A 27,965-nucleotide genomic window follows, 5' to 3' on the forward strand; every position below is an offset into this window, starting at 1 on the left:
CGCGCGTGCGCGGTGCGGGGAGAGGCCTCGCTCCTCGGCGCCCTAAAAGTTAAATGGGGGAGGGAACTAAAGGGGCACGGTGCTCCCAGGGGACAGGGGGCGCCCAGGGTGGATTGAGCCCAGCCAGGAGCCTCCCTGCCCCTGCTCCTCCTCCTCCTCCCCCCCTACCCCAGCCCCTCAGCCCCCCCGAGCAGCACGCACAGCCGTCTCCGTTCTACATAGTTTATTAGGTTCAGCGCTGGACAAATCACAGGGTGTACAAAATGGAGACCACACTACCAGAAGCGGGACTGTGGGCGGCAGCAGCATTCCTATGGCCCAGAAGCGTTCGGTAGAAGTGCGGAGAGGGCGGGCTGGGGCCGGGGGTTTACTGGCGAGTGCATTTTTCGACTCCAGAGGACAGACCCCGGTCGCATCCTGGCAGAGCTCAGCTGAGCCACGCTCCCCGGGGCTCCGACTCGTTTGGAAAGGAGCCCGGGACAGAGGGGCCACGTTTCCAATTCGTTTGGAAAGGAAAGACTGGCTCGAGCCAGCAGCAGATGGGGGGTAAGTGCTCTAAGGACCCGAAATGCTGTGCCACCCACGTACACACCAGCAAGAGTCTAAACCCTCATCGTGTTTTGGTCACAAACCTTCCCCCAGCAGGACTCTACACTGAGGACTTTGCAAGAAGGAGGAAGGTGGTGAGATGCAGCGAGCCCACCATCTCCTCGGGTGGAAGCCCAACAAACCTCACCACCTCAGGCATCTCAGACTGGCCAGCAACATCTACCACAACAGCAATAGCTAGTACAGAAGCCAGGGTAACTTCAACTCAGATTTGTCCAGTCTATGTTTAGGTCTATTCTACGAGTACATATGCACAAGAACTTCAAAAATACTAGGATATGATGCAAGTAGTGAGACACCAACAGAAGAGAAGTTTAATGGTGGACGTTCCCTAGAAAGATCACGAGAGGATGGGAGTTAGACTAGCCCTTCCCCGCCCTGGGACAGGGAGCAGGCGGCTGGCCACAGCCCTGCACGAGCCCGGGTTCTGAACTTCAGCTGCGGCGCGGGTGGAAACCAAGCACAGGCAGGCAAGTCCGCTCCCAAGGTGAGCCACAGGGTCTTTCGATCTGCGTAGAGGGGCCAGGCTGATGTTCTCTGAATGTACTTGAAGACTGAGGAGACACGGAGGATGGCTTGGAGAAGAGGGAGCCTGCCAGCCCGCTGGGGCTAGCATCTGGTCTCGTAGATCCCACTCCTGCCGATGTACCTCACCCATTTTATCACATCGTGGTCACTGTAGTTCAGCTTTGGCTCAAAGACTTTCAGGTAACGCACCTTCAGCCCAGAGGGTGCAAACGGGACCTGTTGGGAAAGGCAATGGAGAACATTGGAACAGAGGGATAAGATGCTCTCCGCACACAACAGCCTGAGGAGCCCCGGGCTAAGCACCTAGAAACAGACACCAAGAGCTCCCCATTGTTGCCATGCATGGTGACAGACTCCAGGGGCTTTAAAGGTGATTTCTTCCCCATTAGCTTTGCCACCTGGCTGGCTTCACTTAAGGCAGAGCTGCACAACAGCTTGCGATAGCGAGTACTCAGAACCGTGCAGTTCCCATGAGGGCAGAAGGGAGTGGACTGACAGAGCTTCGCTAAGGCTAGCTGCCCCCAGAAGGCAGGCAGAGACTCACCTCAAAGTTCATGGAGATTGGGGGCCGAGCCCACTTCTTCTTGTCATTGGTGGGCAGCAGCTCGATCTCTGCACTGATCTGGGATTCCTTCATTCCAGCCATACGTTTTATCCTACCAGAGAAAACCCAGAAGTGAGGAGGTGCCCAAGTTTACTCTCCCCTCCCCTACAGGTGCTCAGTGCAGACAGGAGCACCGAACGCTCCCGCCTCCCCAGACCCTGCCCCCTGGCACGCTCACTTACTTCCACACAATGGCATTCTCACTGGCCTTGTACTTCGCCTTCCCTTTCATGCAGATGACTTGCACTCCACTGGTGTTGAGGGGTGTTGGGATCCGGACCTGGAAGGCAGAACGTGGTGAGCAGGGGAACAGAGACTGCAGCCAGGGCCCTCTGTGCCATCTCACAGGAAAAAAAAAAAAGCCTGCCTCCTCCCAGGTCAGGCCAAGCGGTCTGGGGCAGCAGCTGCCCTCATCTCTCTCCATATCAGGGCCCCAGAGATCATCAGCTACCATGAGGCATCTTGCCTAACTCTAATTTCTTGCTTTGAAGTAAAGACTCAAACATTTTCAGAATCCACAACAAGGGTGCTTCAGAATCTGCCAAGGGTGACTGTGCAACTGAAAATAGCTTCCACTTTCCCCCTGCATGGCATTTCCCTCCTACAGGGCAGCACCACCACCACATCTGCGAGGCATTCAGTTCGTTTCAGTCCTGCTTGAGGACTTGTCTGCGAGGACAGCACAGCAGGGGTCATAAGTAAAGATGTAATACGCCACAGCTTACCTCTATCTTCTGAGCCAGCAAGGAAGGTTTGAAATTTGATTTTATCACCACCTTCACTTCCAGCTTGGTCCGGCCCACCTCCCGCACCAGGGGTATCACCCGGAAGGGAAGGATGATGTCCTTAGTGGTTCGGTATCTGCAGGCACAAAAGCAACATCAAACTCTGAGGAGTTAACTCCCTTAGGTTCTCAAATTGTACCACCTTCCTAAGGAGACAGACCCTTCGCACAGGGAACAACCTAGAAACCTTCTTCAAGGTTTCCTTGGTTTTTTTTTTGTTCCCAACTTTGGGACTACAGTATCAGCCAGAAAGGAAGCCACCCCAAGAGGAAGCAGCAGTCAGACCTGCGCTGCCCTAGGGCAGTAATTGCTTCTTTAGTCCAAGTTTTGTATCAGGTTCCTGCCAAGTGACCCTGCTCATGGATGCCAGTTTTAAGAACTTAGAACAAAAACCAGATACAGCAGGCTAACAGGCAGGGAAAGAAAACCATGCAGCTAGGTTTCTACCACATCTGTAAACAAAGCCACAATCTATGGATTCTACTGCGAAAAGAAAGGAGGCAAGTGCACAGTTGTTGGTGCTCAAGGGCTGCAGGTATGCCCGAGACCAGCAGCACTAATGCAGCAGCAGCACACAGATGCCAACACCAGCCTGTTCGACCCCCTCACCATACCTCATGAGCTCAAACTCTCCGTCTGGTGGAATGAAGCTGATGCTCCTCTCGGAATCAAATTTGCTGAGCCTCACGCACTGGTGGAAAGTGCAGTCATCAATGGCGATTGACTGTTTGCCGCTAAAACACAAGACAAAGTTAAACAAGTGCAAGCTGCTGCAGCCCGTAGTGCAGGGTCTGCTCAGGCAGAAACTATTCTACAGAGCACGGTGCCATTGCAGGTGTCCAGGAAATGGGGAGGCAGGGAGAGATTCAGGGGACAGCAGCCTCCTGGCTCAAACTTCCCTCACTTCACCGCTGCCAAGGTCGTATTTCAAGACATTTGTTTAAAAAGAATTCTCTCCCTCCTCTCCCCGGAGGTGCGACCCTTCTGTCACAGCCAGAGGAACACCGTGCTGGGGTCTGCCTGCCAGCAGCACCTCGGGACTGCAAGGGCAGCTCTGCTAACCCAGGTCGTCTCACAGCACAGTTCAAAGGAGAGAACACTTTCCTGTCCACAAAGCTATCCCACTGCCACACAGCTAGGAGATGCTAGGTTTTGGGTCTTCCTTTTCAGAAATCTCTTCAGAGGTGTTGATTTCCACAGTGCAAGCAGCTGGTTTGATACCAGACAGAAGCTTTGTCCTCAGGCCAGCATGGTAACTGATTTGCCGAGGACCAGAATACTGTGCCACAAAAGTTAATCTCTTGCTTTACAAGACATCACCCCGGCTACCATCTGTGCATTTAGGTGCACTAGCCTAGCCTGACAGCGCTCAGCTTGTGCTGGGTTCTAGCAGCAAGGAAGATATCCTCAGGGACAGGTCCTAAAGTTAGCTAAGAACTCCCTTCAGCTACTGAGAGGGATCAGAAAATGAGAATTAGGTAGCAACAGGAGAGGGAGCAGTACAGAAAAGGTGCTGCAATGTAGTACGGCAATATCTAGGTTGCCTCAACTGCTATGAGCAGCAGGGTAACCATTAAGTGTGCAGAGAGAGCCTATGCAACAGGCAGCTTCAGCTCTCCTAGGAGCCACCATTACCTGCTCAAAGGGGAAGCAGACTCACCCCAGGCTGACTGGCTGTTTATTTTACATAAAACAGTGGTGCAGTCTGTGCTTTATAGAAAAGACTAACTCTTGCTAATCTGTTGCCCAGATGACAGTCAACATTAGTAGACTAGTTCCTTGGTTTCTTTGGAACACTGCTGGGAAGGCCCTGCTGCCTAGCACTAGTCCAGGCATTGGGCAGCATTGCTCAGGGCTTGTAATTGCCACATGCCAGAAGCCAAAACGCAACTGGCAGCAACTGCTCCTGCTGGTCACCTCTGCTAAATACTTCCGGACAGCGACACCTCCAACCTCTTGCCCGCTAGAGAACCACCCAGCAAGAATCCATGTCCATCCTGCTTCTCTAACTCAAAAAGATAGCACATCTACAGGTGAGAGCACCCACAGTATGCAAACTCTGGGGCAGCACTGCTGACTCTTCAGAGGCCTACACAGATGATATTTTCACTAGGGTATTTCCCCACTGGGCAGCCAGTTGAGGCTCATCCATTTTGTTAGCTAAACTCATGTACTAGAAAGACAGCCTAAAGGTGACAGTGAAGCGATAGCTCTTGGCTTGGTTCTGGGAGAAAAGGCAAATAGCAGCGCAGCTCCATGTACAGGAACCATCATGGAAAGTGTCTGAGGTCTGAGTTACATGCACAAGTCACACAAAGCAAGAGACGGGGGGAGAGCAGAGTGCACACAGCTGAAGCGGGTTATCTACCTTCCCAATTCACTGAGGGGTCAGCAAAAAAAAAAAGAAGAAACAGCTGAGTCACAAACAGTTAGTGGGAAAAAAAGTGTCAGTCCCTTTGCTCTTCTCTCTTCACCCCAACCAGGAAGGTTGGAAAAGGCACAAGACCCATCTTCATCTTCAGGGTTGGTGCTGACTGAGGCACAGCTGGGAAGGAAGGCAGCTGGGCTCCCAGAAGGGATGAGCTGCCAGTCCACACAGCCACCCGTACGCCAGCAGCAGGGGCTTATGTAGTATTAGTCTGCCCACCACCCCGGAGTGTGAGAACAGTCTGGGTAGGAGAGGCTACGGTCAGACGGGTTCCTTCACTGCTCCTAGGGAACACTATTACTAGTCTCTGCGCTGACTAGAACTGCTTCTGACAAGCTCTGGGAAAATCTATCTTGAAGAAATGTTTCCAGCTGCAAGAACTCCACACTTAACACCGTATTTGAATCTTAAAGATGATAGCCCAGAGAACCTCACAGCTCCTGTCGCTTGTTTTTGTATAGATGTGAAGTCAGACACCATAAATGACATTCTACCTGCTCACACCAGCCCCGCTATGGAGAAGCCTTCCATTTTGAGGCCCTCGGGCTGGTAGCTTGCATGACAACTGACCTACCCAGAGAAAAATTAGCAGTAGTAGCTGAAGGGAAGAAGAGATGAGCTGCTTTTGTCAGATCAGAAAAAGCTACCAAGTGCTGCCCTTCCATAAGGGTCCCTGGTGGCAAGTGGCTTTTACCCCAAGTTACCCCAAGGCCTCTTACCTTTTCCCCGTTTCATCTGCAGTCCCTTTACCCTGTTTTTCAATGACAATCTTGTCGTTCATGCCAAACTTGCACTCTGGCATTCCACTCAGATAACTCTTCATCACCACTCTGCCAGAGACATGGGCACTCAAAACCTGACCTGGAGTAGAGAAGAGCACAGTGAGCACACTTAGGCAAGTCCCCACCAATGGTCCTTGATGGGAAAAAGGATGCCAGCTCAACGCCTCCCACTTACCCTGGGGGGACATCAAGAGATTCACACTCTCCAGCACATCAAGAAAGAGTTCATTGCGACGATATTTGATCCCTTCACGCCTCCATCCAATCTGTCCAGTCACCTGGCTGGTGATCTGGGACTGCTCTTCCTTAGTCTGAAGGGAAGAAGTGGTATATTAAATCTCTAGGTATGCTGAAGGACTAAGAAAGCTTCATCTAAACCAAAGAGCAAGCACTTGCCACTTATTGTACGCAGCCACTTCTGACACTTAAAATTTATACGTCATACACCCCACAATTCGGTCACAAAAGCGTTACCCCTCAGCAAATTGTACGCCTAACTAAACACTGATCATGGAAGAGGCTTTCCTGCTGTCTTTATTTCATTAGGAAGTCCTTTAGGCTACATTTAGGTGCAGGGAGACATGGGCTGCACCGATGACATTCGAATCACGTCTGACAGAATGTCACTTCAATCCACGTGTTAGACAGCTGACAGGCCAGCTCACACCCTTATCCAACACGAGACCCTAGGGCCGTCAAGCAGCTGGTCACCAAGGACTGCTTCATAATGACTGCAGTCATTAGCATGCCATTGGGGCAACGGTTGTACACCAACGTTAACTTCGCATCAATCTAAGTGTTTGCTCTCAGTCTCCTGGGAGCATTGTGTACAGAGGCACTGGGAGGTTCCTACCTGGTGCTATGGGCGGGGTCCAATCACGCAGAAAGTGAAGTAGATGTATAGCAGCAAGTGTGGCGCACACAGGGTTAGACAGGCAAGCAGGTCAGTAGCAAGAAAAAGGAGGAAGGGAGAAAGAGGCAGGTTAGGCTTAAGGCTATCTCAGGACAGGAACAAAGCAGGCCAGCTCATTACTAATTAAGTAGCTAATCAGTACAAACAAGATGAGGGGCTCTGACCTTTAGCTCAGGAAACCCAGTACTCCCAGCAGGGAAATGGCTTTTCAAACTTCAGCCCATTCCCCCCAAATACAAAGCAGGGCAGAGGGAGCGACAGATGGGCCAAATACCACGCCAGTAACGGTGCTGTGCAGTCGACTCTGCATGCTGCCATTCCTAAAGCAAGCCCTGGATGTTTACTGTGCCACAGATACCAGTCTAAGAGAAGTACACAGCACCCGGGACTGCAATAATAAAGATGTTTTAATAAAACTGGGTTCTGTAAGGAGCTGTGTCCTTGTTAATCCCGTCTCTTCCACCAGAGTGGCTGCAGAGCACCACGGTGGGTCCTGCCCCAGCAGCCTTGCACTGGGCCCACAGGGTGGCAGTACACGATCTCAGTTTAGAGATGGCTCAGTGGCTTTGTTTCACACGTGTTCTTGCCACAGAGCTGGTCGCTCCTTGAGTGAAGCCATTATCATAACATCAAAGAGGCAGAGCGGTTTATACTCCACTGGAACTGCCTAGATAAGTGCTCAATGCAGTACAAAACACTCCTCTCCTCTGTCCCACCAAAAAAACCCCACAATGTCCTTATCTGCCTTGTTCAATGCTTCGTTCAGGCTCAAGAGGAAGTGGAGAGGAGCACATAGATTAATACCCAGTCCTCCAGCTTCCAAAGCAGCCTCAGCTAATCAGAGACACTGATCGCACGCTGAAGTTCCCATCTCCCACAACACCAGTGCCTTGAACCTCCTCTGGTCGCTGCAGAAAGCGGCTGGGTGGACCTGGAAGCAAATGCCTAGGGAGTAACGAAGCTCAGATCACACAGCACTGTAAGCGTTGTGTTCCCTTCAAGATGGATCGAAGGTACCCTGGTCTGAAATTTCTCAGAACCGGGACCTTGCCTGAGCTGGAAGAAGTCAGCTTAACTGGTAGGGGAATATTCAACTTCCTGACTACCCAACCGCCAGCACAGTTACTAGGCTAAAGGCAGACAGCTACCACCACGTTTCCTGGGCTCAGGCAGCTGTTGGTAGACCTCTTCCCACCTTCAGCAAGTACCACTAGCATTTTAGCACTACAATGCGTCTAAGGCTTGGGGAAATGCTGTAATTAAGAGTTAAAATCACACTCACAGAAAGCACTTGGAGAGGATGAAAGTGCCAACATGCTGTTAGTTGATGAAGCCTGGACAGATGCAGACAGCAGCTACAGGCTGAGAACTGAGCGCACACAGAGCATGGCTCCACCCTGCGCTTTAAGAGCAGGTTTAGCCTCTCCTGGAGGAAGAGATCTGAGGCAATGCCTGCATCAGTTCTGTTACAGGAGATCAGCATGACCTGAGCCCTGCTGTTTGACTAGTATCATGGAAAAGTATCATGGTAAAACCATGTTGCACACCAGTACCTTTTGAAATCTCTAGCGTGCTGCACCACCCCGTTCCCAGAGGACAACGGTACTTTTCTTGGCAAGCAATGCAGCAATATTGGACCATCTTTCAAAAAATCAAAGCAGATCTTAAATCCCGAGATTGCCAACCCTGGAAAGACCACTGTAGCCACACAGGGTGGGCATTCAGAGCGCAGCAGCTCAGAACACCTCCAATTCCTCACAGAGAACAAAGTCAAAAAGTTGTGTTGAAATTCTGCCATAATTGCAGGTTTTGTTCCTTAAAGTCAGCAGGACACAAAGCTCAAGGAAAGCACCCCCATGAACTAGGCAGGGACAATGGAACAAGGTTGACAGACGACCCAGCCCCACATTTAAGCCCAAGGTATCTGTCAGAAGATGGCTGTAAGTGAAGGAAGAGGCTGAGGCTAGAAGAACCAGAGTAAAGGGAACCAGGCAATACAGAAAGCACTGTTTCAATTGTTTCCCCTGCAGTACCATGTCTGGATAGGATCACTTCTGCTCTTCTTTGAACTGGGATGCAAAGAACTCCCACACAGAGCACAATAACCATGAGCTGTTACTTATGAATAGCTGTAGACGAGAACTGCTGTTTGAAAGGGAAGGACTAAACCTGTTGTTGAATGAGCTGAGGTGCTGTGACAGTAGTTCGCACACAAGCAGTGTCAGAGTTCGTTAAAACTGTCAAAAACACAAAAAAAGAGGTAGGGAAGGAAGTGAGGGTGGTGGTTAGTTTTAAGTTTTCCTAGGAACAGGAGCTGACTCAGCTATCTTGAGTGCTGACTGCCCAGAATGTCAGACTGCAGAAGGCCACAGTGATTTACATTAAAGCTCGGGATGGGGGACGGAGACCGGATGTGCTCACATCTGGCCACTGATATGCCCGTGCCCTCTTGCAAAACACTGCTTGTTGCAGCAGAAAATGTTGCTCAGGGCAGCTGTTCTCTCTCCCTCACTCTTGAGATGCAGCTAGGCTTGCTACTAGTAGATTAAAAGGAGTCCTTAGGAAGTCAGTGTTAATGAAAGGAGCTAGAACAGAGCCTCCAGAGACTCTAACCTCTGCTCATCCTTAAAAAGAACAGTCTCCAGGCAAGCTCTTGTTTAGTACTTCTGTTTGTACCTTGGGTCTTAAGTTTCACCCAGATCTCTTTCCTTTTGCAGACAGCTTCAGCACAGACTGACTCCCAGCTTTTTCTCCTGACTTACCTGCCACATAGCCTAGAAGTCAGTCCTCTCACCTAAGGCCTCATTAGGAGTTGCACAGCTACGTTAGAGGGACAAGGTGAGCGATATCCCTCAGGGACACAAGAAGCAGTAACTACAGTAGCATTTTGATTTCACAGAGGCTGAGCATGAGCTGCCTGAGATGGGAAGCCTAGTTTTGAGGACTAGCACTAGTTTGAAAAACATTCCCAAGAACAGCCTAATTCAACTGTCTTTTTCCCCCAGGTGTCCTTTATCTTCTATGTCTATGTAAACTTTGTTGCAAGGGTTACTACTATACCGAATGTGCCATAGAGAATTTCATCTCTAATGTGAGAAAGCCCAGACTGTACTGACGCATCTGCTGATCTGCAAAGATGTCACAGGCAGCAACAGAATAACGTCAGTTTCCTGACTGCTAGCAAGATTCAGAAGGCTGAAGAATACTTCATTACAAGGAAGGCACGAAAGCCTGACAGCTCAAAGCACCGAAGGCTGGCGGAGAACAGACCTGCTCAGTGAGATTCACGCGCAGGACAGCTATTTCTGGTTCAGCAGGCAGATATGTTTATCCTCTGTCAGAAGCTGACACAGAGCAGCACCTGAAGGCATCGATCATTTACATGCAAGGGACCAGCACCACCCCAGCACAGGGCCTTTCCTCTCACACCTTACTAAATGCCAGGGAGGTCACGCAAGCACAGAGACATCTAGAATGAGGTGACACTGAGCTACATCCCAGCCAGGGAGTTCTCAGGCTACTCAGGCATCTTCACCCAGCACAGGTCAAGTGGTTAGTTGCATAATTAAAGACCATGCTTTCTTGAACAAGCTGAACTAGCAGAGCAGCGCTGCACCCCAGATCCCTCTGGTTACCTGACTCTTGATGCCTTGCTGAGTGATGAAGGTCTTCAGGGCCCCTGTTTCAGAGTTCTGAGGATAGCCAAAGTCCAGGATTTCTACGGAAGGGTAAAAGATGGTTAGCTCAGAGCCACAAGCCAAAGCTGCAACATATAAACACAGCAGCCATGTTAACCATTGCTATAAGGAAAGCAGTGTCTGTGCACTAACTTGCTCATATATTAAGCCTCAGGACAAGAGGCCGGAGTACTCTTTAGCAAGAGAAGAAAAACAGCCTTGCTAACTGACTTCCCTGTACAGTATTTTGGATAGGAGCAGTGATGGACAGCTGTCCAGAGCAATGAATTTGCTGGTTTCTAAGTGTGACTGCATTTCAGGATCAATTATCAACTCAGTGTATTGATAGCTCTACATCTACACAGGACCCACTCAAAAGCTGGGATCCAGTACCAGCTACCGTATTTGCAAAGGGACACAGCTCTGATGATCGAGCTACGCAAACCCCGATCAACACCAGGCTGTGGGCTTCAGATGTTACTGTTCCAACTTAGCGTTACATCAAACTAAACTAAAGCTACAGAATGACCAAGTGCAGCATCACGCAGCAGATTAGAAGGGAAACATCTCACCATCCAGCAGCTCATAGATCAGCACAAAGTTGTTCTTTATGTTCTCCTCGCTGATCTTCCCGAAGTAGGCAGTCATCACGTCACACATCTTGTAAAGAAACTCGAACACCATGGCGGCGTTGACATTCTGCTTGGTGACAGCAGCCAGCCAGATGTTGGAACGCTTGACGTGGAAGAAGCTTGTGCGGGCAATGTTGGTGACAGGCGAGCGTACCTGCTGCCGTGCGTGGATGACATTGACGCGGAAGGCGTCCACGGCATTCCGCCTACAAGACCACCACCAAAAGTAAGTTAGCACAGCGTCCACAAAACAAATTCGCCACAAAGCTCTGCTTAAGTGCTTGCTGAGGCGAACTACACACGCCCAGCTCACTTAGGAAGGGCGCCTGGGATGTCACAGCCAGGAGGGACAACCGAAGGCTCTGAGCAGAGTTGGACGTTAAATCCCGCGCAAACTCCAGGAGAGGAGTTACTGCTCTCTGCGGACCTTTGGACTACAGGGCAATTCTAACTGCAGTCAGAAAGAGAAGCAAGCTAACCTCCATGTGGAGTCAGATGACAAAGGAGCCTTCCCTTCAGTTTATTTTGCTAGCACTCCCGATTAACATAGCCAGGAATGAACACTAGAACAGGCTCTGGGGCACGTGTTTTGAACAAAAAGCTAGTCACTACCTGCTCTGCGTGCCCAGGCCTTCATACCCCTGCCCCCAAAAAAATCCATAGTCTCCCATGATATTCTTTAATGGCAGATCCCCCCAGATATACCACTGAGGAAAAGACAGCAAAACCTAACCAGGTCACCTGATGGATGTCAGTGCCTGGGTACACCATGAAAGGCAGTTTTAGTTCAGATTCATCTCACCTCCATTTCCCAAAGTACCCTGGAGGGCAGGCTAAAAGCAGTGAGCAGGATTAGGAACATTTTGGGCTTTCCAGTTACATGTCCTCTCAAGCCTGCTATGCTTCAGAGCAGGTCTCTGGCAGACAGAATTGGGGTCCCCACGGTGCCACATGCTAGTAGCAAGGCATTACGTGCACTGGAAGATCCAGTACCATTTACAATGGGAAAGAAGTTCTGCAGTGCAAAAAAGGTGCTGCACGAGTTTCTCCTAGCTGCTAACATCTTTAATCCAAGCTTGTTTCACTGTCTATACACCAATGACAGGGAACAAAGCCCTCCTAAATAAACACGGATCTCCCCATGACATCCTGGTTTCCAACCTCTTCCACACTTTCTCATCCTGCAGCTACAAGTCAGGGTAAACTCCCCAAATTAAGTGAAAATCCACCAATACTAAGACCACAGGAAGGAGAACTGAGGGATTTATATCACAAAACTGAGACTTAGAGCAGTAGCCTACCTACCAAGCCAAGGCACATCTAGTTGTGCTTTACTACTCCTACCCCTCCTTAAGGCTATGCAGAACAGGGGGGCTCCTCGCTGCAGTGTCAAGGCCCATGGTAAGGAATATGCAGAACCATGTTTGAGAGCAGACAGCAGTCACATCCTTGCGAGCAAGGATAAAGGCATACAAATGTTCATAAGCACTGAGGGTTGTCAATAGTCCAGCAGACAGTTTGAAAACAGAGGATATTCAGGGGAACACATGCTACCATGCCAGGTGTTTTTTCCTTGAAGGTCAGGGTAGACATGTAGAAGCCTCATCAGTAAACACCCTCCCCCATAAGCAAAATTCTGGCCTTCAAATACTTCCTAAGGTTTTATTGCTCCAGAAGGCTTGTGAGTTAAATCACTATTTGATTTCTACCTCGATTTTTCCATAAGAAAGCAGTTAATCTACTGTAAAATAACAGTATCTAGAAGTCCCATTCCTCCCCTTCAGTAAGCCTCACAAGGAAAGCTCAGCTTGTACTGGAGCATCAGCCCTCCCGGCCTCGAGTTCTACCCGCTAGAACTAGCAGCAGAGCCAGCAGTCAGACTGGTGCACGCTGGAGAAGCCTCAGGTGAGCGAAGCTTTTCCAGCACACCAATTGCCCGCTGTGCAGTGCCAGTCACGGCCTACCCGCGTCTCTTACCTATTGCTACAGCAGCCAATGAGATGGGATGGACAGAAATGGCGCCAGCGGAGAAAGGAGGAGTGACAGCAACAAGAGAAAGGGTTAGAAACACACACACAAGGCACAATGAATCCAAAGAGATCAGGAGAGACCAAACAGCACCCCCTCCCCCTGCTCCTGGGCGCAGAAGGCCCAGGTAGGCCTGGCTGGAAAGTAACAAGCTGTGGCAGCAATGAAGCCCTCGCAAGGCACAGCACTGACGTGCCATGGTCAGATCGCCAGTGTCGACAGACTGGGGTTCTTTTGAATTTCAGGACTAATTGGGTGTTTAGTCCAGATGAGTGGGATCCACATCACATCATTGGTATCCACGCTGCTCTGCTAACACATGTGGCAGGCTTCAGTGGGGGGAAAAAAGAAAGAAACAATCTGAGACACAGCCTGGGGACCACAGAGTACCACGTTTCTTCTTCCCTCAGCCTGCCTCACCACGGGGCTGCAAGTCTCAGTGGGCACTGCTGTGGCAGTGCTCTTATTTGAGGCTGTTTGGGCTGATGCTTTCTGGCCTGGTGCAGCCAACAGGAAATGCACCGAGTTTGACAGAGCTTCAGCGCATCTGGAGAGATATGGCACGTCCTGCAGGTTCAGGCACTGCTCTATCCAGCTTGCACTTTTTCCATAATGATCAAGAGCTATGAAGCAGAAGTGATGTCTTAGAAGCTCAGAAACAAAACGCCTATCCCATTTAAAGTGCATGCAGTTTGTCATGTAAGCTGCTCAGTTTCAAATAGCTTATTTTTTTAAAAATCAAATAGGTACATTTTCAAATACAGGTAGGTTCTCCCAGTGACCAAATCACTGAAGAACAAGGCACTTAAGGTCACAATAGAGCCCTCCACAGTATCCTGAATTAAACGCATAGTGCTTTGCTTATATTTTTAAGAGGCTGCTTATGCATGCAGCTAGCTGCTGTATAGACAGATGCACTACATGCACTAAAGCCATTCTCCTAAGTTGCAAGCAAAGGAAGTCCAAGTTTTGTGGGGACTGTTTTCTGCCTTCATCAAAGTCAAGGGAAGTGTTGCTTCATTGACTGCCACTTTGCTCATCAGCATTTGAGCTAGTATGTGCTTATTTAGGCCCTTAAACCGTGCAAGGGGAGGGGTTCTCATTACCACAAATGGCTTTTAATCTCTCCCAACACAGCCTGAGGCTTCAAGACACCAAAGGGAAGTGCCAAGACCAAGAAGCCTTACAGGTCAATCACTCCGAATCCCCATGAAGACAGGCAGCAGCTATGCTCATTTCCCACTCAGCCTACCTCCCAACAAGCTAGATGGGCTCAACCCCCTGCACTTCAGATTTATCTGCATTAAAGATTGAAGTGTTCTAGAAATCTACTGGCTCATCGTTTTGAGATGGAACTCCTACAGAGGAGAGTACAAGCTGCAGGGAAAGGCTGTTCCTTTCCTTACCTCCCTGAAAGCTAGGTAGGGTGCTCAGAGCTTTCAAGTACACCTGGTACTGATGCTAGTGTTCATAATAGGAAATAACAGATACCTACTTTACTTGCTATGGAGCTGAAGATTCTCAGTTACTTGATTACAAGACAAGGCTGTTCTAAGACAACTTGTTTTATAAGGTTACATATCCCAAAGTTGTAAACCAGATTTGAAGGCCTGTTTCAGAAGGAATCCAACATCTTGGGAGCAAGCTCGGTTAATAGCCAGCACCAGCTCCACTTAAGTCCCAAGACTGGCACTGAGACACTTTCACAGAAAATGAACAAAGGATTTTATTCAAGGCAACACTAACTCCTGAAGTTCTAGAGAACACGTGAATCTTTGGCACCTTTTTCCAAAAGAAAAAGTCAAGATTAGATCAGGCAGAAAATGCAAATTTCTAGTTTTGCCTGGCCAGCCAGTAAGAAGTACTTCATTACTTGCTGAACAACTCAGTCACTTCACAAGAGGGATGAGCCAAGACAAAAACAGTGGAAGATCATTACATTAAAAGAACTATTTCACTCTCCAGTTTGCATCTCCATGGCCAGAAGGCCCTTTAAATTAAAAGGCCTTCTTGAATAAACATCAGTTCAAGCACAGTGCAATCTAAGTGCCACAAAAAGACAACAAAATCTTATTGCCACAAACTGCAGCAACATCGTCTCTAGCTCCACATACAGTGTTCTCAAATTTTATCAGTAATCCAGCCTCATTTGGTTCAGTAACCATACTATTCATTAATTAGAGGAATTTCCAAGTCAGATCTGGCACATGAATTGCTCTGAAGACCTTCAGCCAGCAGACATTCAAAAGACTGAAAGAATTACTACAGTAGAGAAGAGGCAGAACTTCATAGCCAGCAGTTTTCTGCTTCAGAAGTAGCAAAGTACAAAGCTTCCTTGGCTCAGGTCTGTGTGGAAGATCTGGGATAATTTGGCCATCCTCATAACTGCTACTTTACTCCACTTAGAACAAGAGAGAGTTAAGGTATCACCTAGTGAGCTTATTACAGGCACCACGTTGACCACTGTTACTCCATCAACGAAACTGTGAAAGCCTTGGCAAGCTGCTAGTTCTACATCATTTTTAACCTCCGCTAGACAATCCACATCCAGAAGGGAAGCTCTCTTTAGACTGTCTTGATTGTTTATTGCAATTCGTGACAACAAGTTATCTCACCACACATTCTACTGCTACTTATCTTGGAGACCTTGTACAAATATATTTTTCCTAAACTGGCCAAAAGGATCTCTTGGACTTTGAGAGAATGCTTACTGTGACCCTGTTTCCATTAGCTGCATTTTAACTTGCTAACTTCAATTACTAGCTTCCACCTAATGCCTCACATTAATCATAGCCACTAGTAACAGTCCTGCTGTGTGAGAGAGCCACTTAAGGCTTTCACTCCAAGCAGCAGCATCACTTGGGATCAGGCTCCTTAAAGCACTACCCACTGCTCATAAAACACCAGTTCTCGTTGGGTTCCTTCTGGGAACTAGCAGCCTAGGAATGGTACGTACCCAGTCTAAGTGAGCAACGTTGCACTTCACACGAGTGTTATGATACACCTATACCTACTGAAGGCTTTCAGAGATCCCACAATTTTAATTACCCAACAGATGTAAGCTTTTTTTTTTTTTTTTTACTTACAAGGCTGACATACAAGGTTGGGGCAGAGAATGTTAAGTGTACAGAGGTGGTTACTGGCACTTTGACACTGCAAGCAAAGACCAGAGGCAGTCTGCTGTATGCCTGTACTTGATACTAGTCATCTGTGTTTGAAAGGAGTTCAGAGCCCTGGTTACAATGCACGGCAGACAGTTCCCACATGACTCCTCCTGTAACATTTTAACCTTTACAGTTAGGCTGGTAGACTTCTGCAGTGGCAGTCCACATTGTTGAAGCATTTGGAAAAACACCCAGATCTCTACTATCCAAAAGGAAGTCCTAGCTTTGCCTGCAGGTTATCCTTTACTACCATCTGTAGGTGACCTGGGCTTAGCAAGAACGTAGCTATTTCTTAACTAGGCCTAGAGCAGCAAGTTGAGTTGCAGTCTTACATGCATGCACAGCTAATGCAGAACAAAGCAGCTCTGGGTTGTCGTCTGCACCACAGTGAGACAGAAATGCAAAGACCATGGATGCAATAGAAGCACTTACCCAATGTCATCCCGGTAGACTCGAGAGATTAAAACCTCTCCTTTGTGATTATAGATGAATAAGCCTCCGATCATGATGGAACTTTAGTCTTCTCTTTCCATGTTGCTTAAGACCTGAGGCAAGAAAGCGCATACGTTAGGCTGCAGGGCAACGAACAGTCCAGCAGGCACGGGCTGACATCCAGCCAGGACACCGGGAGCTTTTGTCACACACCTCCACAGAAAGCACTTCGTGCAGTGCCTGCGGTGGTGAGGACCTGATAGCTCACACCTTGATGCCACAGGAGTAACAAACTCCAGCAGACTGCAGGGAAAGGTGAGTGGAGACCGCACACACAGATATTAGTGAAGGTCTGGTGCTGTCAGCTCCTTCACTGGTTTGTATCATTACACCTGGCCAGGCCAGGCCAGGGCTGAGGCCCAGTAGGGCAGCTTGATACTCAGTGCCTGCCTCATGCCTGCAGGAGGAGAGCACAGAGCTCCTTACACAGGACTATCAGAAAGTGTTTTACTCTGGAGAGGAACGAAGTAGCCTTATTGCCGCCATTTGAGGTTATACTTTTTGATCTGCTAGGATTTTATGTGAAAAAGTTTGTGTTCCCAAGGCACAGACTGCACGTTCCATTAAAGACATGAGCCCCTAACCACCGGCCAGTCTCTACAGATCAGCTTCCTCCGTGTCTCCCTCAGAGGCACATCACAACAAAGACTTGATGAGGAAGCCCACCAGGAACCAACAGCCTTGCCCTGAATCTAAGGAGCCACCGCAGCAATCCTGACAAAAGCCTGGCTGAGGGACTCCCAGAGCTTGTCTGTAGCAACTCAGAGAGGTCAGGTCAGTAAATACAGCTGCAGGGCAGCCGGCAAGGCACGAGGCACTGAACACAACTGCGATTTGTAGCCAGGACTGAAGCTTAGAATTAGCACTGCAATAGATGCTGGCTAACTTCACATTCACCCATCAGCACGGGCAGATCAAGGCTCAAGAACTGGAAGTGCCTGGCCTCTCCCTTGAACGTGAGGGAAAACAGACCTGGAACTGCAAGGAAATCGGAGACCCTTTATTTCTCCTATGAAGTGTGCATCCCCACAGCGACTGGCACACAAATCAGATCACTGCGTGGCAGGGTGTTAGTGGCAGCAGGTCCACCTTGGTTTATTACTGCCTGCCTAGGAAGACTGCTTAACTTAAAGAGATAATGGCTTCCAGGGCAGCAGCCATTGATCGCGTTGCTCCAGTAATTCAGTCTGCTGGATAAGGAGCAATCAAGGGGAGTGCTCCTAAACATCTTTCTAGCCAGTAAGTCTACAGGTAACGATTATTTAAGCAACATCTTGACAAAGCTCGACGCACCTGCTTGGATCATAGCTGCCTAGCAGTAATGGGCTGTATTAATAAATAGGTACAAAAAAAGCTAGCTTCAGAGCCAAAACAGAACAGTCTGGCCACGAGGTGCCACTGGAGCAGATCTCAACTGTGAGCCAGTTAAAGCTGGGGACTAGTGTCTTAGAAGTTACCCTCTTAAACTGATCTCTTTCTGCAGAGATTGTTTTGAAAAGAGCTTCAAAGCTGATAGACATTATTGAGGCAGATTTTTTATTTATTTTTTTAAATATACAGCTTCTTAACCAGATCCCCTTCCTGTAGTCACCCACACTCCTCCTTCACCCCAGTCCAAGCCATAACACCCATTCAGGCAACTGCTTGGCCTGCTTAGGCCAGAGAAGAGCACCACGAATATGATAGGGCAAGGCTCGTGCCCAGCTCTGGGGACCATCACATAGGTGTTTCTCTCAGCTTCAGCGCTGGAGAGCCTCAGATAACCAACCACCTCCGCAGTGCTGCTGGGGAGATTAGCCTACACCCATTTGTCTGGGGTGGGTGGGAAGGATAGGGCCAGGCGAGCCTAAAACAGCCGACAGCGAACCGATACGCCTTTGTTCAGGGACAGCACAAACCAAGTTGGAGTGACCTTGCCTCGGATCATCTCAAAGGTCAGAAAAATAACAGAAGAGCAACACACACAGAGGGTCAGAAGGACTTCCAGCACAGAGGCCTGAGAAACCATCTTCTAACGGTTACGTTCAAGAAACTGCAGCAGCCGCCTGCCTGAAGGTGGTATTGCAGACGTGAGCTCTGCACTAAAACAAGGATTTTTAGATAGTGTAGCCACTACTTCTAATTTCGGGAAGACCAAAAAACTTTTAATTTCATTAGTCTTCACACCAACAGCTACATTTTCAGCCATACCTAATGAGCCCTCAGAGAGCAGCCTTACCCATACATGGCTCTGCTATCGGTCTTCAGCTTCCAGATGGCTGCTTCTACTCATTACAAGGAACGAAAATACCAGAAATAGTCACCGAGTCAAAATAGCGAGAAACTGAGGTGCAGTTTTCCCAAAACTCAGCAGTCAGCTTCCTGGCTTTTACTCCCACATTTTGCTGGCGGTGTCTCTGGCTATTATCAGGCTGCCTCCTGCCACTTGTCAGTGGCTTCACGTCACTGTCATCACCAATTTTTGATGGCCTGAGACTCTATCTAGCACAGAAAGATTTTAAAAATAACTTTTAAGACTATTTTTGCACCAGTGAAACAGTTATACTAGGACCTTAACACACTGGTTACACTTTAACTCTTGGATGCTTCTGCCTTAATATTGCCAAGTTCTGAAATCTCACCTAGAAACAACTTATAAATATTTCCATGAGTGACTCCTAACTTCAGGATACATTCCATCTGCTTCCAGGACAAGTCTCTTGCACCATCATGCAGAAACCAAACCTGTTAACATAGGGGCCTGAGATTCCCGTGTAATTACAGAGCAAGAAAAGTCTTCTGAAGCTTCTGAGTGCCCACGTGGGGGAATGAGGCTACACACACAGCAAGGCCCACATCCCCATGCCAGAAGACAAAGACAACCCAGTTGGCCAACAGAACAAGCCCAGGCTGTCAAGTTGAAGGAAGAGGCTGTGTCACAGACCCACAGCTACCCACACGAAACTCACAGCCCTAACAGGCACACAGAAGGCCACCGAAGGTTAGAGCACAGGGCAGGAACCCAAAACACAAACATCTATTTGAACAGATGCCCGGCAAGTCTGGCGGATGCTGCTGCTGTAATTCAGCAGCCATTTGAAAGGCCATTCACACGGGACAAACGATGAAAACAGGAACCGCTAAGACAGTGAATGCAACTTGTTGCCTGCTCTAAGAAATTCTTTCCTAATTATTTATTTCTTTTCTATCTCAGACAAGAGACAAGGATGTCTTTCTCACACTGCTGCAGTGGTGGCTTCCACGTTTCGATATGGACCACTGCTACCAAACGTGAAGTAGTTCTTGCATGTTCCTTCAGACTTACATTGTATAGAAAGGTTTCCTGGAAGCTTATGCAACTGGCCAAAGCCGGATCGTGTGAATCCTACAAAACCTTTCCAGAAGTTTCCTAGAAAGCACATCCTAGTCTTTAAAAAAAGTAATCTCCCTCTTGGGCTTTAATGCTGCTTAACTTATTTGTTCCACTATTTTTAGCATAAAGGAAACATCTGCTTTGATGAGCAACAGGGTCAGACACATAGCATACAAGACTGAGCATCTTGCTAGCATGACGACTGCTTCCTGAAAGAGCCTTGTTTTAACTATTAACTGCAGTTCTACAAAACAGATTGCTGATCAAGCTTCTTGCTGAAAAATTAAAGCCATCTCTGGAAGATCCAGATATTTTCAATGGTGACAAAAATAATGAGGTTATCCTCTCTGATACATTAGGTCAGAACCTATTCTGTAATAAGTTACAGACACGTGTCAATTTTTAACTGCATCACAATACCAGGCAGCAGAGTCAACTGCTTGCTTATACATTAGCAAAAGCACGTTAGAGGAAGAGTAAATACAGAGCAATCCAAATGGTTTTAGTCTTAAAGAAAGTTCTTCGTCAACACAAAGAAACACCAGGCTTCTTCATCATACAAGTACACTGAGAGCTGAGCTTGGGCTTTGAACTTCCACGTGCAGCTAGCTGCTAACCAAGCACACTGCACTAGTTAGGGTAAGAGCCATGTTGGTTCACAGTGCAGTTCTGTCAGCCCAGTATCTTGCCTCTGGTGCTGGCAATAAAGGGACAGAGATAACAGGAGGCACCCGTCAGGAAGATACCCCCCAGCAGATCCCCCAGCAATGACATGTCTATTTAAGGACACCCAACGGCTCTTTTAAGACTATTTGCCCAGCCTTGTCTTAAATCTGTCCGTCAGCAGCATCCCATGGCAAAAACATACTGTGTAAATAAACCTTTTTGTTTGAAGTCTGCTTTTTCTTTCCTCCCCCAGCTTTAACAGCCTCTAGTTTGCGTAGAGGAACAAGAAGTGAAGCACTAGCCCTCACGCTCTCCTTCCAGGCCACTCGGGACTGTGTAGAACTTCTCTCTTGCCTTCATTGACTCCTTCCCAGAACAGTACGTTCCCACCTTACTCAGCTGCTCTTCACAAGGAAGCCGCTCTAAGCTTTGGTCTTTCTCAGTGCCTTCCTCTCAAAGCTTTCCTTCTGGAAGGAAATTCAAAACCAAACATTATTGGAGATGTAAACAAACCATGGTATAGATATTATAACAATCCTGCTTTGATATCTTTTTTTGGTGCTTGACTTTTTAAAGGAAAGAAAAACCTCAGTGTAACTCCCAGATCACACTGAATTCAGTCTTCCGGATGACTGCCCAGGTTACAGGCGAAGCACTATTTGCCTTTGCTCCCTAGCCTGATTTAGCCAAAGAATCAGTACTGCTCTGCCAGTTGGTTTTACAACGGCAGCCCGCCAGCATAAACATACCAGGGAGATGCTCACTAGCATTATTTCATACCCAGTAGCAGCTTGCCTCCATAGGATTCTCCTCAAGCCTGGAGAACCTGCAGTTCTACAGCTCTGCAGTGTGAACCCAAATCCACATTTAAGTGCAATTTACCTAATTCAGTTTGATGCAACGGTGCCGTCCTTTCACCCAGCCTTCACCAACCCATCCGTGGTGGAGGTTCAGGGAACATGACGATATTCCAGGCTTCTTAGCAAGCCCAGCATTTCACTCCCTCCCCACTACAGCTACTTCCACCAGCTAATCAGACCACGTACCCAGCTGGGAAACTCAAGAGGTGGAATGACTAACCCCAGGATATATGAACCGATGAGAAGAAAGCTATACAAAGAGCACCATGCACGAGAAAGTTGCTTAAAGCTTAGCAAAGAGAAGGGCTCTTTAAGATGACAATGGCTCTCCTTGAAGCCGCTGCAGTGAAAATAAGCCTGCTTTGTTTTGATCCTCTCCTTTGTGTTTCGCTATGAGTCTCATAGATACTGGTTCGAACCGCTTCAAGGTTACACAGCTACTCGAATGAGTTTTTAGTGGGGCACTCCTGACCTGGTAAGATCATCCCCACGTTTTGGGATAATGAAGAGGTTTCGTTTCCAAAGCTGGTCTGAGAAGAGCCCAGTGCTTGCAATGGTTAAGCACTGCAGGGAGCAGCGCTCAGCTTAATCTGAGACTGACATTCGGTGACTCACGGCTGTTGGAACCAGAAGGCCCCAGAATCAGAAACCCACCACGGAGCTGGGTTCATCTGCTCGCTGTGCACAAGCAACATGACTCAGAAAGCTTCCCAGTAACAGGCTTGCTCAATCAGCTTCCTATGACTCACTCCGCTCCTCTCCACAGCCAGCCTTTCCTCGGGAGATCGCCCTGCGCTGTTTTGAGTTTCCTCAGGCTAATGGCTCATTGCAAGACAGTTTAAGAGCAAAGCCCATCACTTTTTAACTGTTTCTCTTTAAGTGCCTGGAAGCCAAGGTGACTAGCTGAAGCCTTTGGCTTAATGGTCTGCCAGCTGCATTTTCAGCCTTGTGCAGCTACGTTCCTTCTGCTTCACAAGCTCAAACATACGGTGACCCGCTCCACGCTGCTAGCCACAGCCTTGTTTTCTAGCTATGGCATGGATGGATTTATTCTACTTCAGGTGCAGAGAAGATCCATATGAATACTGAATTTGCACCAGTTGGTGACTAATCGCCTTAATTTAGGAACAACGGTCCTCTCCCAATGGCTTCTTCATTCTTCCAGCAGCTAGCCGCTAGGGTAGGAGATCAAACCTCTGAACACCACTCCTACAAATACCTAAGGCCAGCACGCTTCCTACCCTGCTGCCAAGTACTCACATTCCAGTACACTTCCATTTCAACCCATAAATAGAAGGCAGAAGCATCCCGAGGAGCATCGTAGACAGACCACATACTTGAACACGCTTATAAACACGAGGAGTTAAGGCTACATGGAAATGCTTTTCCACTCAGGTGAAAGTGACAGCACCAAAACACACCTTTTCGGCAACTGTGAAGAAGTTACAACCTTAAGACAGCCTACAACGAAAAAGGAACATGAAAAATTACTGGGATGTGGATTTGAGTGCATTTCAGTAGCTGCAGAGCTGACAAGCAGCAGGATTAGCTGGACCCACAGCGACTGACGTGGAGATATGCACCCTGTGAAGAGAAACAAACGTCCTCTTCTCCAACCATTTCACTGCCCATGCCGTGCAGGGCTGTGCGTTAGGGAACGTTCCTCCCCCAAACCTTCGTGACATGTCAGACCGAGCCCCAGCAGCCAGCTAGCTACAGACCATGACCAAGGGAGAAGGAAAAATGCAAGAAAAGCACGGTATCTCAAAAAGGCTTTTGTCTACCAGTTCTATCATAGATGGAAAACGCTCTGTGTATTGGGTCTGACCTACAGCCAGTTTCTTTTTGAAAGCAGTCAGACTTTGCCCTTGCAGACCTGCGCCGTGCCACGCGTTAGGAATGTGTGTGCACGGTCAGGAGCACAGGCTCGGTGTGGCCGGATCCTGCTGCTGGGCTGGGAGCTGCCCTGGGAGGATGCACTAACCCGGTGCTCAGCGAGCAGGGTTTGGGTAATTCCCTCCTCAGCACGCCAGGAGCCCAGCCTTCCGCTTGTATTGCCCCTGCTTGGCTTCTGACCTAGTATAGCTGTGGAAGAAGTGAACATACGGCACGGAGCCTTCTTAGACTAAACAAGGCAGATGTAGGGAAGGGACTGACAAGCATAATTTGCTCCCTCTGCAGCAGTTTTTCCCCCCTCTGTATCTGTAACGATTCTGGAAACACCACACGGAGCAGGATCGTTTCTCCAACCCTTGTCCAGTGTGCAGGCCTCGCACATCCTCCGCCCAAGAACCACCAGTAAGAGAAGCACCACTTCAGTACCGCGGTCATCGATCAGTAGGGTACGAAGGACAAGCCTGAGTTCCAGCCTAAATCCCCGATGTACGCAGACATTCAAACAGCTGATTTTCTCCAGTGCTCACGTCCCAAAACTCGAAGTGTTCGAGCGACACCACGGAGCCCAGCAATGCTTCCTGCACCAGCAGAACAGCGCTAGCTTCAGCCGACACCGCAGACTTGGGAGCACAGCTGCCTGCCTTTTGTAACTACATTTGCAGAACCGAGCACAAAAAAGCTGATCTGCTCCAACTCACTGCTCGGGAAAAAATAACGAATTGCTGCTCGGTTTTCTACAGTGGAATGAGGCAACATGCCTTCAGTAACTGCAGCCTCACGTCCAGGCAAGAGATGCTTGCTCTAGCCCTAGAAGAATGAGGTACTGTCTGGAGGAAACATGTCACTAGCAGCGTGCCTACAGCCTGGAGTCCCGTAGCAGCACGCAGCCACCATACAATCTGAGCATCTGTTGGTATTTTTGCTACGGGGAAGAGCTAATGTACCTGTCTGTAACACCCCAACAGTTTCTCAAAGCTGCCCTTCTGCACGGCCAGCACGCGCTGAGCTCTCCATCCATTTTAAGGCACACCTTTAGGGCAGGCTGTATTTCACTACGCCAGCTCCGCGTATGCCACTCTCACCAAGACCCAAGGGGACTTCTGCTCGCCTGCAGACAAACCCACGCTGGCCACAGCCCCGCTGCAAGACAAGTTGTTGGCTTCGCCGAGCTTCCTCCGCCACCAAGTACAGGGGCGGAACGATGCTCAGCAGTCAGCCCAAGACCCAGCCACTCCGGGGTTTCTCGCTGCCACTGAAGGGCGAGAAGTTTCCCCCCAGCACAGCCGTCACTCGGCTTGAAGGAGAACAGAAGACAATGCTCATTTCTCTAACCTACGCAGCACGGCTGGGGAGCAGCAATCACAAGTCAGTCAATAAGCTGGTGTAAAACAACCAACCCATTTAGCAGTCTATTAAAAGAAAGTTTGGGTTCTGACTTAACAGTAAGTAAGTCCGCTGTGCATTAATGAGCTTATCCAACTAAGCAGTTCAAGGTACATTAGCTGCTCGAGCTCTCACCCAGGAAGAAGCCAGCGCTCACCCAGAGGGCTGAGGGCAAGTCAGCTGTAACCATCTCTGCATTCCAAAGTCTTGGACAAGCGACAGCAGCTGAAGCAGGAGGGGGATTAGTCAGGATGCTCGGGCAAACTGGAGTTCCTTAGGAAGCCAATGTTGCCAGGCTAGCACTAGTGTTATCAAACCAGAGTCTTAAGGCTTACGTCGATGTCACCACCCCACCAGCTAATCCGAGCACCTAAGCTTTGCTCAGAGGGCTGCATTAGCCACCTTCCAGGCCACGGGCTGCGCCTGGTTTTAAAGAAGAGTAGCCGCAATCACTTCATCCTGGGGAAGACAGGCTGCATGATTTAATTAAGAGGCATACCGTGAGCTAAAGAGCTACTGAGATAAACCCATCAGATTCAGAGGAACTGTTCCTATTTTAAACCCAATCCCATAAACCCCCACAACCAGTGGGCAGGAAGAGAAGCACGTTCAGCTCCCACCAGGCTGTCCTCCTACAGCCTGCTTCTGCGTGCCATGCAGCACGCAGGCAGTCTGGTGGGCAAGGAGAGAAACCCTGACAGAGGGAAACGTGGCAAGCACCCTTAATGCCACCAAAAAAGCATTTATCACTCCTCTCTGCCTTACTGGAGTCCAACCTTATTTGAATAGCCCCAATTACTTCTTCCACCTCTAGTGGTTTTTATTCGAAGGCAGTTTTAAAGTCAGTCTGAAGCAGTTTCCACTCTACAAGTCTGAGCAGAGGCTTCTGTTCTATTCATCTTCTAACAGAAAAGGCTGCAGATACGAGCCGTAGCTCACCGCAGACCACCAACGGCCTAGGTGCCTCAACCTGCCAACGTACCTCTTTCTGCTGTTCCCGTGGAGCAGGTAACTGCCTTTCACATTCTGTGCCTCAGCCTGCAAGCTCCTAGCTAAGCTGCCAACCTGCTGAGATCGAAATAACATATTGCTAATTCATAGCTTTTGATTCTGCAGGTCATCCACTACAGGAAAGCAGCTGACTCCACCTGCTATACGTTGGCACCCTAGGCTGCCCTTCTGTCCATCCTTGAGTTACACCTACGAACATCCCTAATACACACCAACAGCCTTTAGCACTATAAGCTCAGAAAACCGATGGAAGGCCTTGTGTTGCACTAGATAGCCTTGTCCCATCCCTGCGCCATTAAGTGATAAGGCCAAGAAAAGTTTAACTAGGGTCACATGAAGTTTCTTTACAAAAAGAAATTTTGTTCGGTGATTGTTCCCATTCCTTAAAAAGAAGAAGCCAAGATACTATCAACCCCCTGGAGAGCATTTCCTGTCATCTGTGCTTCAAAAAACTGGAGATGCAATTCTTTGGAGCCTCAAGACTCAACACTTCAAAGACTAGAATTGTGTTATCTCAGGAGGAGGGGAGAAGCCGGCCATAATACCCTTCAAGGATATCTCAAATAGTCTCCCTGGAGGAAAATATGGCCAGCCTGCAGCCCAAAGGACACCGGGTACCTTGTCACTAGATGTCAGTAACATGGCACTTCCTACAGAGGAGAAACGATGCCTCCCCTCTGACAGGGAAAATATGGAAGCAGGCAGCTTGGCAGCATCTCATCAGACTGGAGGTTGTCCCTGCAAGCAAAACTCACAGGGACAAGCCCAGCTTTTACTAGAGGGAAAAAGCAGTAAGTACAGTTCTGACAGCATTCACACTGCCCAGCAAGAATCGTGCCCACATGAGCCCATATGCAGTTAGAAACCCATAATGCCCAGACCTGTGAGCCGCCAAATCCATCCAGACTTGCCTATCTGGGAAAGTTCCAGGCTCAGATTTTGGCAGCCTCAGGCGAAAACTTCCCAGCAGCTTTGTCATACTAAAGCAAGCAGCAAACGGCTCTCGGAAGCACGCAGCTAAGAGGGAGAAGGCGAGATGAAAAGAGCCATTTCCTACCGGAGAGAGAAATCAGCTGCAGCGGATGATAAACAGAGGCTGCATTTCCTGCAGCCCTGCAGGCTCCAAAGCCCTAGCGAAGGGAAGAAAGGAAGCAGGGAGGCATCAGGGGAGCTGTTGGAGCGGGGCCCGCTCCCGGCTCAGCGCCGTTCGGCACCAGCAGCACTGCTCCCTGCCTCGGCAGGTTCTCCACGGTGGAAAGCAGAGGCTGGGAGCCGTGACCCAGCTAATTCGTGCTCATAAAATGTGGAGAAGCGTGAGGGAAGTCCCTGCCTGGCCCCGGCACCAGACCTTTGCTCGGGCTGACCGAGCCCGTGGGCGCAGACCTTCCCCGTACACCCGGTGCCACTCAGGGCTCCTCCGTCCCCACCCGCACCCAGCCCAGCGATGCGGGGCTGCCGCCTCGGCCCGACCACCGCAACGCGGCCACAAAACGCCCCCGCACACCAAAAAATAATAATAAAAAAGGCAGAAAACGGCCCAGAGCCGGATCCAGACGGCGAGGCCAGGGTCGCGGCGCAGCCCCTCACTGACAGAGGGGGCGCCCCCAGACCCCGCCGGACCCCTCCCCGCTCCTGTCAGCGCCGCGGGCCCGCAGCCCCCCACCCCCGGCGGGCGCCCAGGGAGCCTCCACCCACCATCCCCCGCCCACCCCCCGGCCCCAGGCGATACAGCGAGCCCCCCCCGGCGCAGGGAAGCCGCCCGGATGGGAGAAGCGAGCGGCTCGGCCCCGGCAGAACGCGGAGCACCGGCGCGGAGCCCCCTCACCTGCCGCCGCCCGCCCGCCGCTCTGCCGCCCAGCGCCCAAGATGGCGGCCGCCGCCCCCCCCTCAGCGCCCCCCCTATCACTGCAGAGCCGCCGCCGCGCATGCCCCGCCCGCGCCCCGCCGCTATCGCGCATGCGCCGAGGGCAGGGCGGCCGGCGGGGCTGATCGGCGAGGGCGGGCGGCTCCGCGCGGTGCCTGCTGGGAGTTGTAGTCCTGCGGGGGGGGCGAGAGATGGGGGCCGGGCAGCGCCGAGCCCACCCGGGGGGCGTTTGGCAGCGCCGCGGGGCTCCCCCCGGGCCGCCCCGAGAGCTGTGTGTCAAGGGGGGGCTGC

The 27,965-nt window shown here is 49.7% G+C and overlaps 1 protein-coding gene across 5 annotated transcripts; it reads right to left on the bottom strand.

Annotated features, from left to right (window-relative positions):
- Positions 1-208: 208 nt before the first annotated feature.
- Positions 209-27,767, bottom strand: AP2M1 (adaptor related protein complex 2 subunit mu 1). Of its 5 annotated transcripts, none has more exons than XM_080603885.1 (12): positions 27,636-27,706; positions 26,868-26,940; positions 16,583-16,695; positions 10,899-11,164; positions 10,285-10,367; positions 5,912-6,047; positions 5,674-5,815; positions 3,141-3,260; positions 2,467-2,602; positions 1,924-2,021; positions 1,682-1,793; positions 209-1,353 (listed from the first exon to the last, which is right to left on the bottom strand). In XM_080603885.1, the coding sequence occupies exons 3-12, from the start codon at positions 16,654-16,656 to the stop codon at positions 1,219-1,221; spliced, it is 1,302 nt and encodes a 433-aa protein (XP_080460011.1). In that variant the 5' UTR covers positions 16,657-16,695; positions 26,868-26,940; positions 27,636-27,706; the 3' UTR covers positions 209-1,218. The 5 variants fall into 5 exon arrangements, with proteins under 5 accessions (XP_080460011.1, XP_080460013.1, XP_080460009.1 ...); XM_080603887.1 differs by having other exon boundaries at positions 26,692-26,940; positions 27,636-27,692; XM_080603883.1 differs by lacking the exon at positions 26,868-26,940 and having other exon boundaries at positions 27,636-27,767.
- Positions 27,768-27,965: the final 198 nt, after the last annotated feature.

Source organism: Anser brachyrhynchus, assembly GCF_964034855.1.
Source record: "Anser brachyrhynchus genome assembly, chromosome: 9".
NCBI classification, from domain to species: Eukaryota; Metazoa; Chordata; class Aves; order Anseriformes; family Anatidae; genus Anser; species Anser brachyrhynchus.